Below are 18,797 nucleotides of genomic sequence, written 5' to 3' on the forward strand. Positions count from 1 at the left end.
CCTCAACCACCTGAGTAGCTGGAACTACAGGCATGTACCACACCATCTAGCCAGGAATCAGTAACTATGAGAGTAAAGCCTGAATAGTTGGAAGAAAGTGGCTTTTTTTTAGCTTGCTAGATCATATTTTTGCTTTTCATCTATAATTGTTAGTCTGTTTTAATATTTTACCATATTCTTTCTTTTCAGTGCTGGGAAATAGACCCAAGACTTCATGCATGCTAGGCAAGCTCTCTACCACTGACCTGCATTCCCAGCCTTAGTTTAAAATCAAAAGTAAATAAGAAAGTTAGTTTATTTAAAATTACATGCTAGATATAACTATTAGATTTTCATGTGTTAAGTGATTTATATTCTCATTGGTCTTCATATCCTCAGTAAAAGAAATAAAATAGCAGCATTGATTTGGTGTTGATATATATTTTATTTCTTCTACAGAAAATGATAGAAACCAGTGGAAAGAATAACATACTGGAAATTCAGTTGGAAAAGTGTACCTCTTTATTAAAAGTAGTGCAAACAAAAGAAGCCTCAATTAAAAAAGGTTAGTTCTTTGCTTCCTGAAGAAATACTAATTCTAAGGAGAGTAGTTTTTAGTAAATTAACTAATATTGTGCCGTGCATTTGTCAAATGTTTTAAATTCACATAGAACTTTTCAGTCTATCATCTCGTTTTATCCTTAGTATTACTCTAAAAGAATAAGACTGGTATTTTTACCCAACTTCAGTAGGGGAAACAAAATAAAAGAAGTTAAATAATCTGTCTGAGGTTAGTCATCTAAGAAATGGCAAATTTCAAAACATAAGCCTATAAAACTATAGTGGGAAAGATTAAATTCCCTTCTATATGAAAATAAAAGTAAGATTAGTTGATAATTTTAGGACTAAAATTGAAGGTTTTACACATACATTTTCTTGCTAAGACAACTAGAGGGCGTAGAAGTAGCAATACCCCAGTATCAGTGAGATACCTAGTGCCCAAATCTTGGTGTCTAATACCAAACTTTATTAAAAAGAACTGGATGATTCTAGGACTGGGGCAAGAAATATATATAAACTTGAAGCATCACTAGTGCTAAAAAGTAAGAAAGTAAGGCTGGGGATTTCGTTCAGTGGCGCTGTGCCTGACTTGGAAGCACAAGGTCCTGAGTTTGATCTCCAGTACCGAGAAAAAGAAAGAGAGAGAGAGAGAGAGAGAGAGAGAGAAAGAAAGAGAGAGAGAGAGAAAGTGAGAGAGAGAGAGAAAGAAAGAAAGAAAGAAAGAGCCTCAAAAGAAAACACAAACCAACAATAATGACAGTATGTCAAAGGGGGCAAAGAAGTCAATTGAAAGAGCTTTCAGTATGCAAACCTGGAGCAAGTATGCAAACCTGGAACAAGTTGAGTAACAAAAAAAGTAGTGTTGAATTATAACCCAAAGTAGAAAGTAAAAATCTACAAATCCATTCTGATACCTATATGTAAATGAATTAATAAACAAATAGGAGAAAAGAGACAAAGGGTGAGGCTAGGGGAAAGTAGCTACACAGTAGGGAAACCAGACAAATATTACTGCAGCTACATGATCAAGATCAGCGTCAAAAGAGGAATCGTGTTGGTGTTATGTACCCTTAATATAATATAATGAAAATGATACTTTACCTCTATGGCCTTTCGCCCCATAATCTACAACACCAGTCTAATCGAGAGATAGACATCACACAAATTTTCTTGGAATGATTTGCAAAATACCAGGCTATTACTTGGCCATACTGTCACTCAACAAAAACAAGGAAAATGAGAATTGTCACAGCCATGAGAAGCCTAGGAAAAATGACAAATATATGTAACATGGTATGGTAGCTGAGATCCTAGAACAGAAAAAGGACATTGAGAAAAGCTAAGGAAATCTGAATAAAGTATAGATTTCAGCTAATAATAGTACATCAACATTGGTTCTTTATAACAAATGTACTGTTCTAATATAAGGTGCTATAATAATAATAGAGTTGACTGGGTATAGGATGTTTGGTAACTCTCTGTAATATTTTTCCATCTTTTTCTAAATCTAAAATTGTCCTAAAAAAATAAAGTTTATTAAAGGTTAAAAGATGAAACCACAAAAAGAAGAAAATATGAATTTTTATTTTTATAATTTAGAAGGCTTTCTAAGTGTGTGACACATGTAGAAACGATAAAAGATTTGTTAGTTTGAATTTTTAATTAATAGAATTTTTTGGAGTAGTTTTAGATTTATAGAAAAAATGAAAACACAGAGTACACATATATTCTCTCATCCCCTCCAATTTCCCTGTTATCAATATCTTACATTTGTGTGATACATTTGTTACAATTCATGGAGCATTTTTGAAACACTTTTTATTATGTAAAATCCATAGTTTACATTAGTGCTTAGTCTTTGTGTTATACATGGTGTGGGTTTTGACAAGTAAATATGACATGTGTCCACCATTGCAGTATATCATAATATTTCCATTGCTCTAAAAAAAATCCCCAATGTTATACTTATTCATCTTTCCTTCCCTCCATGCCCCTGAATCCTGGTCAATCACTTACATTTTTACTATAGTTTTTCCTTTTCCAGAATATCATATAGTTGGAATCATATAGTACCTATCCTTTTCAGATTGACTTCTTTCATTTAACAGAATACATTTAAGGTTCCTCCATATCATTTGTGGCTTAATAACAAAATTCTTTTATTGAATTATTATATGGAAGTAACACAATTTCTTTATTCATTCACCTACTGAAAGTATTTCATCCAACTTTTGGCCATTTTGAATAAAACTGCTGTCAACAAGCATGTACAGACTTTCATGTAGACAAAAGTTTCAACTCACTTGGGTAAACACTAAGGAATGCAATGGTTACATTACACAGTAAGAGTGATTAAGATGATAATTACATTAGTTTTGAGGACCAAATACTGTAGAAAATTCTTTTTTTTTTTTTTTTGGTACTGGGGATCGAACTCGGGTCCTTGCGCTTGCACAACAGGTGGCAAAACCCCTGAGCTAAATCCCCGGCCCTAGAAAATTCTTTAAATGTTTGTGTTACTCAGCTTTCCATTTCTGTTACAAATACCTGAGATTACTTAAAAAGAATAAAAGTTTTTTGGCATACAGTTTTGGAGGTTTTGGTTCATAACCAGTTGGCCCCTTTGCTTTTGGATTTTTGTTTGTTGGTTAGTTTTGTTGCTTTGCTTGGCTTTGTTTTTTAGCTTAGGGAGTTTAATTTTTTGTTTTGCTTTTTTTTTTGTTTGCATAGAGCAAACAAAAAAAGATTCTATGCTATTGTTTGCATAGCATAGAGTCTTGCTATGTTGCCCAGGGTGGTCTCAAACTTCGGAACTCAAGTGATCTTCCTGCCTCAGCCTCCCAAGTAACTGGGATCACACTCAGCTGGCCCAGGGTGTGCTGCTATACCCAGCTGGTCCTGTTGCTTTGAGTCTATAGCAGCATATCATGGTGAGTGTGCATGGCAGAGAAGGCCTACTCACCTCATGGCTGGGTGTGAAAGAGAAGAGACAAGGGTCACATTGGGGCATGCACCCAATGACTTAACTTCCTTCCACTAGGCCCCACCTTTTAAACATTCCACACAACCTCCCAGTAGTGTCACTGACGGGACCAAGCCTTTAACTCTGAGCTTTTGGGTGACATTTCAGGTCCAAACTATATTAGTGCTTTAATTGTACATAATATTTCTAACTACTCCACGATACTAATACCCAAATTGCTAGTTAATATCAGAGCCTAAATTTGAGTTCAAAATGATCATTTGTTTATTAAATTTTATAATAAATAGCTAAATATTATGAATTCTGGTTTTTAGGAAGAGTTTGATAGGACAGTATTCTTCAAATTACATAGTAAAATCCAACAGAAAAGACAAAGTAGATTAAGGTTTGCAAAGAAAATTAAAAGCCATTATTTTAAATTACCGAATGGTACTCAACTTAATGAAGAATTCCTTGTTGAGCCCATTTTCCCTGTAGAAAAAAGTGTAGTTAGGGAGCCATCTTGTGTTCAAATTTTGGATATACACTTTTTTATTAATGCATACCAGTAAGACAGAATAGTGATGTTTGTTTTGTATGTACGGTACATGAATATAACACACTTTGATCATTTTTCAACCTCATTATTCTTCTCTCCCTTTCATCTCTCCTGCACTGATCCTCTTCCCCATTTCTAAAAATCTACCTTCTGGTTTCCTGTCATCTCTCCTTAAAAAAAATACACATTTTTTTTTAGACAAATCTAATATACTTTGAATTGCAGGGTTGTTTTCAACTTGCCAATTACTGAGGTAACTTCACCTACCATATTTCATTCAATGCTAGATTCGTTATAATAAAAGACACAAAGACAAGTGACAGCAGGGACTATCTTTCCTTAATTTTTGAAACTATATCAGCTAGCACAAACCAGGTTCTCAGCTAATGTCTGTCAAATTAATTTTACATTCCATTCCTGGGAAACTTCAAAGTAGAAATAAGTAATGATGGTGAGATCTTTGGATGGATGGTGAGGACAGTAAGGAGAAGAAGGAGTGAAAGGCCACAGTAACTGAACCTAATATGTACATAAGACTTTTAACTTTTACAGCATACTTTCACTTCTAACAGTATAGATGAAGAAAGTACATGGAGACTGAGGGAGGAACTTCTAATCAAAAGGTGAATCACAATATTGATTCTTTCATTTGGCCAATAAACTATGTATTATTTTCAGGCCAGAGCTTTTCTACTTGGCCCTTTCCTGCTCAGACTTACAGTAATATTGCCTATCTCTACAATCACTCAACAAATATTTGTGGGTTACCTGCAATAGACAAGTCCTTTAAGAACTGGGGAGAAATGGTTGGCAATACAAAAACTAGTCCCTGCTTCTGTGGAACCTAAAGCTAGGCAGACTGCTGAAGTCACAGAATTTCTCACTGCTATTGCTCCACATCAGATGCATGGTTATTGCTAATGGTAACTAACAGTGTAATCAAGGTTTAAATGCACACATTAGGGCTTTAGTTTTTACAGCAAAGATTCTACCTCCTATTAGTAAGCTATTATGCTGGGTAAAGCTATCAATGAGTTTGTAGTAGTCACTTTCAATTTGCTGAGACAAATACCTAACACCCACACCTTAAAGGAGGAGAGGTTTATTTTGGTTCACAGTTACAATGGGGGTCAGCCGAAAGTCAGCTGGCTCTATGGCAGAAACAACATCATGTAAGGCTCTGCACCTTGGCAGCCAGGAGGTAGAGAGAAAAGGGAGGAGGTAGAGATAATGTCCCCTTCCAGGTGATGCCCCTGAATGACTCCCCTCTTACAACCAGGCCCTACCTCCCAACAGTACATTCAGCTAAGAACTCATCAGTAGATTTATCCAGTAATGAATATAGCACCACAATGATCCAATAATCTTCCAAAACCCCGCATCAGAACAAAGGAACCTTTGGTGGGGGGAGTTGTAATAAATATCATTGAGTTTTTAATCTTTTTGTTGCTAATCCCCCTCCCTGAAATTTGGGCATAAGTGTTAGGAAAACAAGCTGGAGGACAGTAAGAAAAACATCTTATACCACCTCTGGCCCTTTATCTTGAACAAAACAATGTGATTTGACTTACTTTTCCTAGGGTGTTTTTCATGGAAGCTTTGCATGGATACCCTCTTCATAATTTCCCAAGCAGGTCCTTGTGCACCTTACTTTCAGGACAGACATTACTAAGGCACATGGGAGAATCCTTACCATGCTGTGCCCTAGAAAACCCATTCCTAAATATTGCAATTCGCTTGACTTAAAGAGTAACTAAAACTATTTGTTAGCTAGGCACTGTGAGCACACTTATAATCCCAGTTACTTGGGAAGCTGAGGCAGGATGCTATTCTGAGCATCTTAGTGAGAACCTGCCTCAGAATAAAATAAATCAAAAAGATTTGGGGCTGGAGTTGTAGCTCAGGGGTAAAGTGCTTGTCTAACACATGTGAGGCCCTGGGTTCAATCCCCGGTACTACCAGGGGGGAAAGTACTATATAATTTATGTTTATGTCCGATATTACTTTTTTAATTATTTCAACTGAGAGAATAATTCCAAAATTAAAGCAAAGGCTTTTCAAATAAATTTATCCTATGTTTTAGAATGTGCTGCTCTTCATGATATGATAAAAGGGCTACAACAGACCATTGAATATCAACACAATTTGAGAGGTAAGTTGGAGAAGAAAACTAAGAAAGCATGATCTGTTTGAACATCTGTTAAAAAATAGCATTGTTTAACTTTGTTGACAAGCTCCTATTAATTGGGAATTGTTCAGTTCATCAGCTAATAGCAAGACTTCTTATTCCTTAAAAATATTTTTTGAAGATTGTGATATAAATGCTATGCTAAACAGAACAATTCTGTCACGTTCTATGTGACAAAAGAAATCAGATGTTTTATAGTAGATCATAACTGTTCTTTTATTACTTTTAAATGTTTAGAAGTATACAGTTGTCCCTCAGAATTAACTGGGGAATGTTTCCAGAACCATCATAGAAACCAAAAGTCTGTAGATACTCAGGTGGCTCATATAAAATAGCATAGTATTTGCATATAACCTATTTACTCCCCCTATACTTCAGATCACCTCTACACTACTTATAATACCTTACACAATGTAAATGCTATATAGTTAGAATGTGTTACTTAAGAAAAAATGACAAGAAAATAATATAGATGTGCAGTGCAGACACAATATTTTAAATATTTTTGATCCATGGTTGGTTGAGTCCAGGGGAACCCACACATACAAAGAGCTAGCTATTTACTGTCACTATCACTCTTGATTTTTTTTATAAACCTATATTCAGTTTTGAAAGACGACCATTTACTAGTTAAAACATGAGTGCTCTATTCAAGCCACAGTGATGATTTACCATTTAATTTTTTATCATTGACTAGAATTATATTTGTGCAAGTGAGGCCAACATATTTATCTTATCTCATTTTTAATAATTATCCTAACCCAATAAGCCTACCATTTGCAAAACAGCGACCAAGTGCTCTGTACTCTTCCTGATTGAGCTGTACAGTGGCTATAAGATTTCCTTTCCTCCACTATATCAGATATTAGACTAAATTGCCTTAAGGCTCTCTTTCAACATAAAATTCACATCAAGTAAGCATTTATCTTAGACCTCTTTTCATCCATAAATAAAGCACTTTACATATTTTAGTGAGGTGAAATATTGACCTTACATGTCATTTCTTTAATTTGGCGTGTTACTGTCTTTGTAGTTTTCTAGTTGAGGGTTATCTTAAATAATATTAGTTCTTACTTTCCTCCCATTTCTTCCCTAAAATGGAGGTCATCATGCCACCATCTCAAAGCTGAGGACCTTGAGCAACATTTCCCTTCTAGGTGACACCTACGTGGATTAAATAAATATGTGAAAGTTCATAATCTTTTTCAGGCCTCTTATTCCAGAAACCAAATGATATTTAGTTTAACTCCTCCAGGATTTTGTTCAAACAAATAACTAATATAAATTAAATACTTTGAAGTTCTATTAAAACAATTATGAATGTATTAAGCATTTTTTGTAAAAGATATCAAATAATGATCAGCCACGCATACCATCTTTTCACAGATTTGGTAGTACAAGGTTTTTTTTTTCTTTCCAATTTTATTGAGATAAAGTTGACAAAAATTATATATATTTAAGATGTAAAACTTGATGATTTGATTATAAATATATATTGTAAAATATTCACGTTATAGCTTTTGCCTAGATGTCCCCCTAAAACCTCATGCAGTCATTTGTGGGGCTTTTTGAAAGGTATATAAATCTAGAGTGTGTGATTGATTCTTGGTGCAATGCTAAGATTAAGAGTACTAGGATTAAGGGTAGGTGATTACTAAATCAGTCTGCTGATTGGTTTGGGACCGCCCTAATCCTGGTAGCCTTGATATAATATAAGGAACAGAAAGAGACTTGTCTTGCCCCTCTTTCTTGCTTTGCTATCTTCTGCCTGCCATGAACTGTTTCTCCTCTGCAATTCTTGTCTGCCATGCCACCCTGCCTTGGAGTCAGCTGATTATGGACTGAAACCTCTACAAACTGTGAGCTAAATAAACCTTTCCTTCTTTAACTTTGGGTGTCAGATATTTTGTCTCAGCAACAAGAGAAAAGTAACTAAGACAATTCACCACCAACATTAGTTAACAACCATTACCTCTCATCAATTCACCACCAACGTTAGTTAACAACCATTACCTCTCATAGTTACATATGTGGAAGAGGGGGTGAGAACACTTAAGATCTACCCTTTTAGCAAATTTCAAGTGTATAATATAGCAAATTTCAAGTATATATTATACACATTGTTATAATTCATATTATTGAACTTTAGACCTTTAAAACTTAATAACCTACTGTAACTGAAACTGGTACCTCTTGACCAAATACTCCACATATACAGCCTCTAGTAACTACTGTTCAACTTTCTATTTCTATAAGTTCAACTCTTTTGAACATATAATTCAAATCACACAGTATTTGTCTTTATGTGTCTGGTTTATTTCACTTGGCATGGTGTTCTCCAGGTTCATCCATGTCACAAATGGCAAGATATCCTCTCTTTCATTTCTTCTCTCTCTCTCTCTCTCTCTCTCTCTCTCTCTCTCTCTCTCTCTCTCTCTCTCTCTCTCTCTCTCTCTCGGTTATTCCTAGGGAGCAAACCTAAAACCTCAAGCATGCAAGCATGCTAAGGTTTACCACTGAACTCCATCTCCAGCCCTGATTTCCTTGTTTTTTAAGGCTGAAAAATATACTATTGAATATTTTGAGTAATATATATGTGTGTGTGTTACTGTCCTTGTAGTTTTCTAGTTGAGAGGTATCTTAAGAAATACAATTAGTTCTTACATTCCTCCCATTTCTTTTCTCTAAAATACAGGCCATCATGCTACCATCTCAAAGCTGAGAACTCTGAACAACTATGACACCTAGGTGGATTAAATAAATAGGTGAAATAAAGTTAGTTTGCCTATTTTAAAACTCAATGATTTCCTGTCCAGCAACTATTTTTTCTTCTTAATAAAAAGCTATTTTTTTTCTGAAATTAACCCATTGTTCACTTAACCATCTGCCTCAGGGGAAGCTAATTTTACCCCAGCTCCAAGGGAGGAAATTTTTCCTCTCCCCCAAAAGATGGACTCTGTTCTTCTGGTTGTTATGTGACTATACGTGGTGCTTGAAATTGTTTCAGACTTCTTGTTTTCATCCTAAAGATCACACCAGCCCTCAGGATGGCAGATGACACTAAAATAATTTAGTTTCTTAGTAACTTTATTGACCTTGTGAATCGATTTCCCTTGGTATTTGTGAGCCCTTTCAGTTACAGTGAGAGAAATGATAGCTCCTTTTATGCTCATCAGTCTTTTCAGTAGAAATTTATGGTTTGTATAAAAGATGATATATTCAGATATAGAAAAAGATTGAAAATCCTATTTACACTTATTTTTATCTGAAAACATCAAAGTAAATAAGCTTATAGAAATTTAATAGATGGAATAATATTCCTTGTTCTATAGGTAAGTTCATTATGTGTCATTCATCACACTCAAGTTTCTTCTAAAGTAGAGAATGAAGAGTTCTAAAACTGAGCAGTTGCATGTCCATCATTTCCTCCAGTATCAGTGTATGGGCCTGTAGTACAGTAGCTGGAATTTCCTCCTGACTCACAGCTCAGGTGATTCTCTTCATTTTTCCTGACTTTGAGCTGAACTAAGCTTTTCTTCCCCAGGTTCTCACAATATTTCAGATATACTTATGTTGTAGACATATAATCATGACATATTATAACTACTTATACATCTGTTTCACCACTAAACTGTATCCTTTTGTAAAGAACAATAACTTTGTGTTTCTACATTCCCAGTGCAGTGTGCTGGATGTATATTTGTTGAATACGTACATGAAAGGAAGCTACAATGTTCAATATATTGACATACTAATTAAAAATACTATAAATTTGGTTGTTCTTTGATGATTTTTACACAGGTGAAAATGAACAACTAAAAAGAAATGCTGATATGACAAGGGAAAACCTGAAATCTCACAAACAGGTGAATTTATGTATAACTGTATTCAATTAGGTCTTTGTAGGACATTTGTTTATTCAAATTAGAGAAAACAGGTTGTTCTTATTAATAAACACAACCAAAATTTGTATGTGGATATAATATATATCTATATTTTTATGTGTTAAAATTTTTAATACGTGAAAACTTCAAAAGTAATACAAGTTTTGAGAATCCTAGTCTTTTTTTAAAATTAGGGCATATTTGCAGTACATAATGTTTACATTTCTTGCATGGAGTTGGTAAATGTATGCAACACATGTTAATTCCTTTCTTTTGTCTCCTTTCCCTTCCCTCCTCATCTCTTAATCCCCTTCCCATTTAAGAAAGACCTATCTCCTTACTTCCTATTATCTATCTTCTATTTTTCTCTTTATTTTTATTTATTTATTTTGGGGGGGTACCAGGGATCGAACTCGTGACCTTGAGCTTGTGAGGCAGGTGCTGGAACCACTGAGCTAAATCCCCGGTCCTTGCTCTTTATTTTGACTTTAGGTTTCTAATATAAGAGAAATCATGTTATATTTAACCTTGTGTGTCTGATTTACTTCATTTAATGTAATGGTCTCGGGGTGCATCCATTTTCCTACAGATGACTCAAATTTATTTTTCTTTATGATAGAGTAGGACTCTATTGTCTAAATGTGTCTAAATGCCACATTTTCTTTATCCATTTATCTATTAATGGACATACAGGCCACTTCCAAGATTTAGCTGTTATAAATTGTGCTGTGTTATGGCTTGTATCTAAATGTCCCCCTAAAGCCTCATGCAGTCATAGATGGGGCTTTTTGGAGGTGGCTGGTGCTAGAGTGTGTGATGTTGGGATGAAGGATGTGATGCTGGGATTGATTCTTGGTGTCATGCTAGGATTCTTGGTGTCATGCTTGATGTCATATCTGAGTGTGAGTGCTATCCACCCTAAAGGTAAGTAGCCTGGATAAAACATAAGGGACAGAAAGAGGGCTGCTGTTGTCTCTTTCTACTTGTAACTTGTTGCTTGGTGCTTTTGCTACCTCCTGCTTTCTGCCTTCCACGTCATGAACTATTTCTCATTTGCTATGCCCCTCTGCCATGCCATCCTGCTTTGAGGCCAGCCAACTATGAACTGAAACCTCTACAAATCATGAGCCTAAATAAACCTTTCTTCCTTTAACTTTGGGTGTCAGGTATTTTGTTCAGCAATGAGAAAAGTAACTAAGACATGCTGCTATAAGCAAGGGTATCCATTTGCCACTGAAATATGATGTTTTTAACAGTAAATTTTTTCAAAATAGAATATACTAATATATCATTTGCATTTACTTTTTCTTCCTACCTAAAAGAGCCCCAGTTATTTTGCTGCACTTTTTAATTGTGCTAATAGTGTTTTTATGCTAGTGTATATTTTTGAACTTTTTAAATACGAAGTAAATGAGTCTGTAATTCTTTTGATATGGGTAATCATTATATCATCCACATTTTATGTGGATCACAAATTAATTCTCTCCCAATGGCCACCATACCCTCTTCTGCATTTTCTTCTCTCCTATAGGAACAATACAATGATAGCAATTGCAGAACATGTAACACAGTGCCTAAAAAAACAAAAAGTACTGGGGCCAGGGATTTAGCTCAGTGGTTTCACCGCCTGCTGCACAAGTGCAAGGAACTGAGTTCGATCCCTGGTACCAAAAAAAAAAGCCCCCATCTTGCCTAAGAAATATGAAAAACAAAAAGTACTTACTAATTGTCAGGTCCCTCCTCTCTTCCCTTTGGGAGGTTTATTATACTAACCTTTTATTATCTCCCAAGAGCCAATATATCAAAATCTGGCAGATCTAAGAACTCCAAAACTCAGATTGGATCTGTAACAGCCTTTAACTTGAAGGATCTCTAAATTCAGTATGATTCCTCATGTAAGGTGCCCTTGAAAGAAATAAACTAATTCTAGGAACCAGCCCAGGACTTGGGAGTAACATTTTCCAATCATGAGATGAATTCTGGCTGTGTGCTTGGAAAAATTTAGCTTTTCATCATCAATTTTGAGGTAGTTTAAGTATCTCTGGGTTGTACAACACGCTTTTTTCCTTCCTTTCCCTCCTTCCTTTATTCTTTCCTGAATCCATCCCTTTCTTGGCTCTAGAGCCTGGGTCACACTGAGGGAAGAGAAATTGTCTTGGGCCACATATAAAATATGTAATGTAGTTAATGTGTGCAGGTAACATAACTTCCTTTATTTTTTATATTTTAACTTTTTATGAAATAACAAGCCCAAGTTTAAGTAAGAAAATTACATATCTGCTTAATTACAATAAGTACCTGTCTTCACAAGCACACACACACATAAATAGGTTGAAATACTATTGCTAGTAATTGCTACATTTCACTCACCAAGCCACATAAGTGCATGTAACCTTTGATACACAGATTTCATTACACTGACTGTGTGTAATGGGCTCAAGAGTTGGAATTAGCACTGCACTGCAGGCTCTCCTGTGCAGCATTCAGTTGCACCAGTTTCACAGGCTTAGCTCCAGCATTGCATAATCCAGTCACAAAAATATTACTGAAGTTCACATAATAATGTTAAAAGTTTATGATCTCATGGGACCATATTAATAGTGTCCAGGCCCATGTGGCCAGTGTCATGGTTTGGACATCCTTGCCTTAGAGCTTAATAATAGACAACCAAGTCAGGTTGTAATTGGCACAAGGAGAAAATCTGACCTCTTTTCCCTTCTAAAACTTCAGGCTTTAGAGTACTGCTTTGTCTGAAATACTATAGGAATGTTCAGAGAGGTGGAAAATAAAGAGAATACACCACACACTAAGATTCTGAATTTCTTAATCAGCTGCCATCCAATACAAACTAAAAATTTACCTTGAACAATGAGAATTGGCTAATACAAAACCTCTAGGCACAACCAACATTCATGGAGAACCACTCTCTAGAAGCAAACTCTGTAGGTTCTTAATGGTAATATTTGTGGTGCTTGGAGGATTTTTATAATGTAAACTTAGAAAATCCTTAAGTTTTATAAAAAGAATACAGGCAGAGACTATCCCTTGAAATTTAACATTCCCAGAAAACAAATGAGAAAATAAAAGCAACCAACTGTAATTTATTTGTGCTTGGTCCCCTTAGAAAAAAAAGAAGGAATTAAATCCATTAGTTGAGACTAGCACAGGCTTAAGTGAGGGAGAAGAACATACTGATACAATCTAGCTTCACCCAGACATTAGGATAACCTTATGCCTGGAGGCTGGAGTGAAAAATCAGTCTTAACCACCACTTTAGTTGTGGCATCTTCAGGTGACAAAGTCAGTGGAGATGGAAAGGTACACAAAATTTTCTCTTATAGTCCCTCAAAGAAGCAATGATTTGGTTTATTAGTGTAGTTTTTAGAAACCACACTCTGGCTTTTCTAAATGACTATCTAGAAACCTAGAAACACATATAATGGAAAATGGCAACTACTGCCATTCACTCTGTTATTCATCTGCTCACCTTTAATCAGAGCCAAGGAGTTAGATAGGGTTGGCCATTCCTACAATTGAATGGCAAGATAAGTAACACAAATAGGAATCTGGAGAGAAGGTGAGCCAGTGGCAGCACCCAGAAGGAAGCTCTCCTGCCACCATCCCATGCTCCTAGGGCAGAGAAGGGCAGAGAAGGTGAGCTGGTCCCAGCACCCGGAAGGAAGCTCTCCTGCCGCCATCCCACGCTCCTAGGGCAGAGAAGGTGAGCCAGTCCCAGCACCCGGAAGGAAGCTCCCCCACTGCCATCCCATGCTCCTAGGGCAGAGAAGTTGAGCCGGTCCCAACACCCGAAAGGAAGCTCCCTTGCCACCATCCCACACTCCTAGGGCAGAGAAGGTGAGCCACGCAGGCACCAGAAGCACGCCCCCCCCGCCCCGAGGAAATGAGAAGACACATAAACAAGCCTGAAAAACAGACTTCCGGATCACCTACAGCAACCCCAAAGGGAAACGAGATGGAACAATCTGATACTCAACCACCTGGACTCTCTGAACTGGCAAGAAAAGAGGATCTGGGAAAAATGAAATCAGAAATAATTTCTCAGATAACAGCAAAGATTGTGCTCATAGTGCAAGACATGATTAATAAATCTAGAGAGGACACAGATAAAAAAATAGAGGCTCTGAGGAACATGATGGAATTCCAACATAGGAAACAAATGGAATCCATAAAACAGATACAAACAGATTTCCAGGAGATTAAAAACTCCATCAAAATCCTGTGCAGCAGAATGATCCAATGTGAGGACAGAATTTCAGATATAGAAGATAAGATTGCAATTAGTGAGGAGGAAAAGAAAAATTGCTTTAAAATCGTAAAGGAACATGAGAAATCAATCCAGCAACTGCTAGACAGTCCAAAGAAGAATAACGTAAGACTGATTGGAGTCAAAGAAGAAGCAGGAGAGAGTGCAGATGACATAAAAAAACTCTTCACAGAAGTGATGGCAGAAAACTTCCCAAGGAGGGAAAAAGAACCTGACATACAAATAAGAGGAATATAGGACTCCAGCTAGCCTTGATCAAAAAAAATCTACACATAGGCATATAATAGGATTCCAGAAATTCAACAGAAGAATAAAATTCTACAAGCAATGAGAGAAAAGAAACAAATCACATAAAAAGGAAAGCCCATCAGAATCACAGCAGACTTCTCAGTGCAAACACTCAAGGCAAGAAGAGCTTGGAGTGATGTATTTCAAGCCCTAAAGGAAAACAGCCTCCAACCCAGACTGATGTACCCTGCAAAACTATCTTTCAAAATTGATGGAGAAATAAGATACTTTCATGATAAAGAGCACCTCAGGAACTTCATGAATACCAAACCAGCACTCCAAAACATTTTAGACAATACCCTAAGAAAAGATAATGAGAATCACAACCCCAGGAAACCCAGCAGAATGAATCTATTGGGCATGACACATTAAACATAAAGGAGGAGAATCCAACAAAAAGAAAAAGTCATGACAAGGCTTTTAAAACTTTTAACTTCATTTCCCTAATGAGTGTATAATTCAATCTCGTTATTGTACTGATTAGTATTTTTCTGATTCTAGAGTTGCACACCATTCCTTGTGCTATACTGGCTATTTATCATCTTCTTATGTCTACTTTTTAATTGGATTGTCTATTAATGAGCTGTAAGAGTTCTTTATATATTCTCGTCATAGGTTATATGCATTGTAAATATGGTGTTTAAGGACTACTTTTCATTTTAATGATGTCATTTAAAGTTCTGAATTTTGATGGAATCTCATTTATCAATTTTTCTTTTATACATCATGTTTTTTGTATTTTAGGTAGTTCTTGCCTACCCTGAATTCATAAATATTTTCCCTTATAATTTCTTCTTAAAGTTTTATACTTTCAGGCTTTCGTATTTAGGTTCATAGATCTCTTCAAGTTATTTTCATGTATAGAAATAAAGAGTTGATGTTAATTTTTTATATACGGATACCAGGTGTTCTAGTGCCATTTGCTGAAAACACTATCTCTTCCTCGCTCTTGAATTGAGTTTATATTCTATAAAATGCTAATGTTAAGTAATCCTTCAAAACTCAGTGGAGCATATATGTGTGGTTCTAGTTCTAGATTCTCTGTTTTATTCAAATGATCTATGTCTTTCCTTACACCAACACTGCCTTGATTACTGTAGCTTTAGAAGAAGTCTTAAAATTAGGCACTAAACGTCTTCCAACACTGTTTTTGTTTTTGTTTTTGTTTTTAACTTTTCTAGGTCCTTTATACTCCTGTATAACTTTTAAATTTCAATATCCAATTCTTCATTTATAGCAAGTATACACAGACCTGAAGTTTTATATATACCTTGTGTTTTCTAATCCTGTTAAATTCAAATACAAGTTCTAGGGGCTCCTAGAGATTTCTTAGTATTTCCTCTGTAGATGATCATTTCATCTACATATAAAGATTTTGTTTCTACCTTGACAATCCTATTCTAATTGTGTCATTTTATTGCTAGACTATTTTGGTGGGGACTAGGTTTCAAAGTTTAATGGACAGATAAAGAGTAAGCATATCTGCCCTTGTTCCCCACCTTAAGGAGAAAGCATTGTATCTTCTCCATTCATACAAGGTGTTCTCACTGGAAGTATGGAGTACATGTCTTTGATCTGTTGAGAAGGTTCTGTTCTACTTCTAGTCTCCTGATAGCTTTTACCATGAACGGCTGTAGAATTTAGTCCAATACTTTTTCTCCAACTAGTGACAGGATCATATGGCTCTTTCCTTTCCTCTGTTAAAATGATGACTTTTGGGGGTGGATCTTCCAATGCTGAACCAACACTGCCATCCCTATAACAAAACCACTTTCTACATCCTGCCAGATCTGACTTCTAATAGTTTATTAAACAAATTTCTATCTATTTTCATACCTTTTTCTTCTATTATCTTTATCCAGTTTTAGGATTAGCACAATGTTGATTTCCTAAAATGAGGGGAGAAGTGTTCCTTCTTTTTTCTGCCTTAATCGTTTGATATAATTTATCAATTAAAATGTGTATGAGCCTGCTGTTGTCTTATAGGTAGATTTTCAAGCTAGAAATATACTTTCTTTAATAGGTGCTATTCAAATTTTATATTTCCTCCAGAGTTAGGTTCATTAATTTGTCTTCCAAGGTACTTCTTAGAAGTTGTCAAATTTATTTCAAAATGGATTTTTATAATATGCTTTCTATATCCTTTTAAATTCTGTAAAATCTGTGGCAATGTCTCCTAGATCTTGATATTGTAATTTTTAAAAATGTATAATTGATATTGTGTAATAGGAAGAAAAGGTCTAAAGGAGCAGGGGAAGTGAGAGGGGTAGGGGAAAGGAAAAAAGGGGAAAGAAAAAATATGAGAAAAGGAAAAAATGGAAACAAAGTCTTTGCAAATAGGGAAGGGTGGAGGGGGTGAAGGGAGGGCAAGGGAAGGGAAAAAAAATAAGAACCAAGATACTCATGTAAGGGTACAAGATCCCAATGACGAATGTAACTGTATTTTATACCTAAAATGTACCGATAAACTTAATGAAAAAAAAAAAAAACAAATAGGAATCTGGATTACATCCCTTGATCTAGGGTAATTTGTAACAATGTGTGTCTGTTTTTAATTATAGACATATAAGCCAGTACCTCTTGACTCTTTTTGTTGTCTTGTTTTACTTCCTCAACATCATTGAATGTCTATTAATAGGTGTGAACCTTCTCTGAAAAAAATATGCATACACACAAATTTTGCATAAAATTTCAGTAAGTTAATGGGCTCTGAAAAGCCCATTTGTTGGGTCTGGGCTAAGAGATCTGACCTAAATAATTCTTATTGGCCTTCCTATTCAACAAATGTGCATCCAGATATTAGAGATGTAGGGAGAGAGAAAGGGAAAGAGAGAGAATGCATTGGTGAGTCCCAGCTCATATGGTGTTTATAGACTTTTCTTGACCTCTTGCCTTTATTATTTTTTCTTACTATCCTACTTAGTTTTTATTCTTTCTGCATTCTTTTTCTCTTGCCTACAGCTTAGGCCTGTGACTAATTTCTTTATGTAGAATAATAACTCTGGAAAACTGTAAAATTTATCTTTGAGGGATTCTCTTCCATTACCACAATGAATGTTCTTTTCACTATTAGCATAATAAATCGTCCCTATGCATCAGTAGCCTGTGAAGCTAACTTCAACAACTGTTGAGAAATTTTCAAGTTTCAAATCCATCTTTCTTTTTGTGCTTCCTCTTAAAGCTAATACTTACCATGAGTAGTTTTCAACCTTTTTCTAAACATCAGGAATATTTATGTAATTTTGAGAAATAGAAGTTCAGCTCACTTTCAAAGGTCTGACACTACATTAATTTTTCTAGCTATCAGATAGTACCTTCTATAAACTTTAAAGTGTAGCTTTGGTTTATATTATATTTTAACATCATGGGGCATTTATTCATACAATATAATCAAATATTTTAAGTATGTATGATATGCTAAACATTGACAGTGAATATGCAGAAAACAAAGATTAAAAGACATTATTTCAACCACAACAAAAATCCAAATGCATGGCTGCATTCACTTGTAATCCCAGCACTCAGAAAGCTGAGGCAGGAGAATGGCCACAAGGTCAAAGCCAGCTTGGGCTACATAGTGAGACCTTGTGTCAAAAAAACAGAAACAAACAATAAAGACATTGTTTCTATATGATCTTTATATCCTTGAACCAGAAAGTGGTCTTTCTCTTGGAAATCATAGAAACAGAGAATACAGTGGTGTTGAACAGAGCCTGTGATTGTTGGGGGGTGCTGGAAGAGAAACTGACTGGGAAGATATTAGTAAAAGGATACAAAATTTCAATGAGGTGGAATAAATTCAAGAGCTCTATTATACAACATAGTAGTTATAGTTAATTACAATGTATTTTATTCTTGAAAATTTCCAGAAGAGTAGAGTAAATGTTCTAATCACAAAAAAGTGAGATAATGATGTTAATTAGCTTGATTTTATCATTTTTATTATACTTTATAAGTAAATAAAATATAATATATATTTTATTTTTAGGACTATAAGAATAATATTGCCAAACTTGTACATGAAATGAAAATCAAAGAGGAAGAACATAAGATAGAAATAAGCAAACTTTATCAAGATATGCAGAAAAAAG

The 18,797-nt window shown here is 35.3% G+C and overlaps 1 protein-coding gene and 1 long non-coding RNA gene across 13 annotated transcripts in view; both read left to right on the forward strand.

Annotated features, from left to right (window-relative positions):
- The window catches only part of Ccdc152 (coiled-coil domain containing 152), a 63,903-nt gene that overhangs the window by 38,302 nt on the left and 6,804 nt on the right, over positions 1–18,797 (forward strand). For all 12 annotated transcript variants that reach the window (XM_087189468.1, XM_087189467.1, XM_087189464.1 and 9 more), the window contains 4 exons: positions 439–544; positions 6,145–6,213; positions 10,051–10,115; positions 18,695–18,797. In XM_087189468.1, coding sequence (XP_087045594.1) covers positions 439–544; positions 6,145–6,213; positions 10,051–10,115; positions 18,695–18,797 — 343 coding nt within the window. The remainder of the gene's footprint in view (positions 1–438; positions 545–6,144; positions 6,214–10,050; positions 10,116–18,694) is intronic.
- LOC147824534 (uncharacterized) lies at positions 6,224–9,743 on the forward strand. The gene is made up of 2 exons (XR_015442301.1): positions 6,224–9,014; positions 9,682–9,743. It is a non-coding gene; the product is annotated as an uncharacterized LOC147824534 (long non-coding RNA).

The sequence above is a fragment of the Heterocephalus glaber genome, unplaced genomic scaffold (assembly GCF_053883595.1).
Source record: "Heterocephalus glaber isolate CG9 unplaced genomic scaffold, H.glaber_assembly_v1.0 deba00001538, whole genome shotgun sequence".
NCBI classification, from domain to species: domain Eukaryota; kingdom Metazoa; phylum Chordata; class Mammalia; order Rodentia; family Bathyergidae; genus Heterocephalus; species Heterocephalus glaber.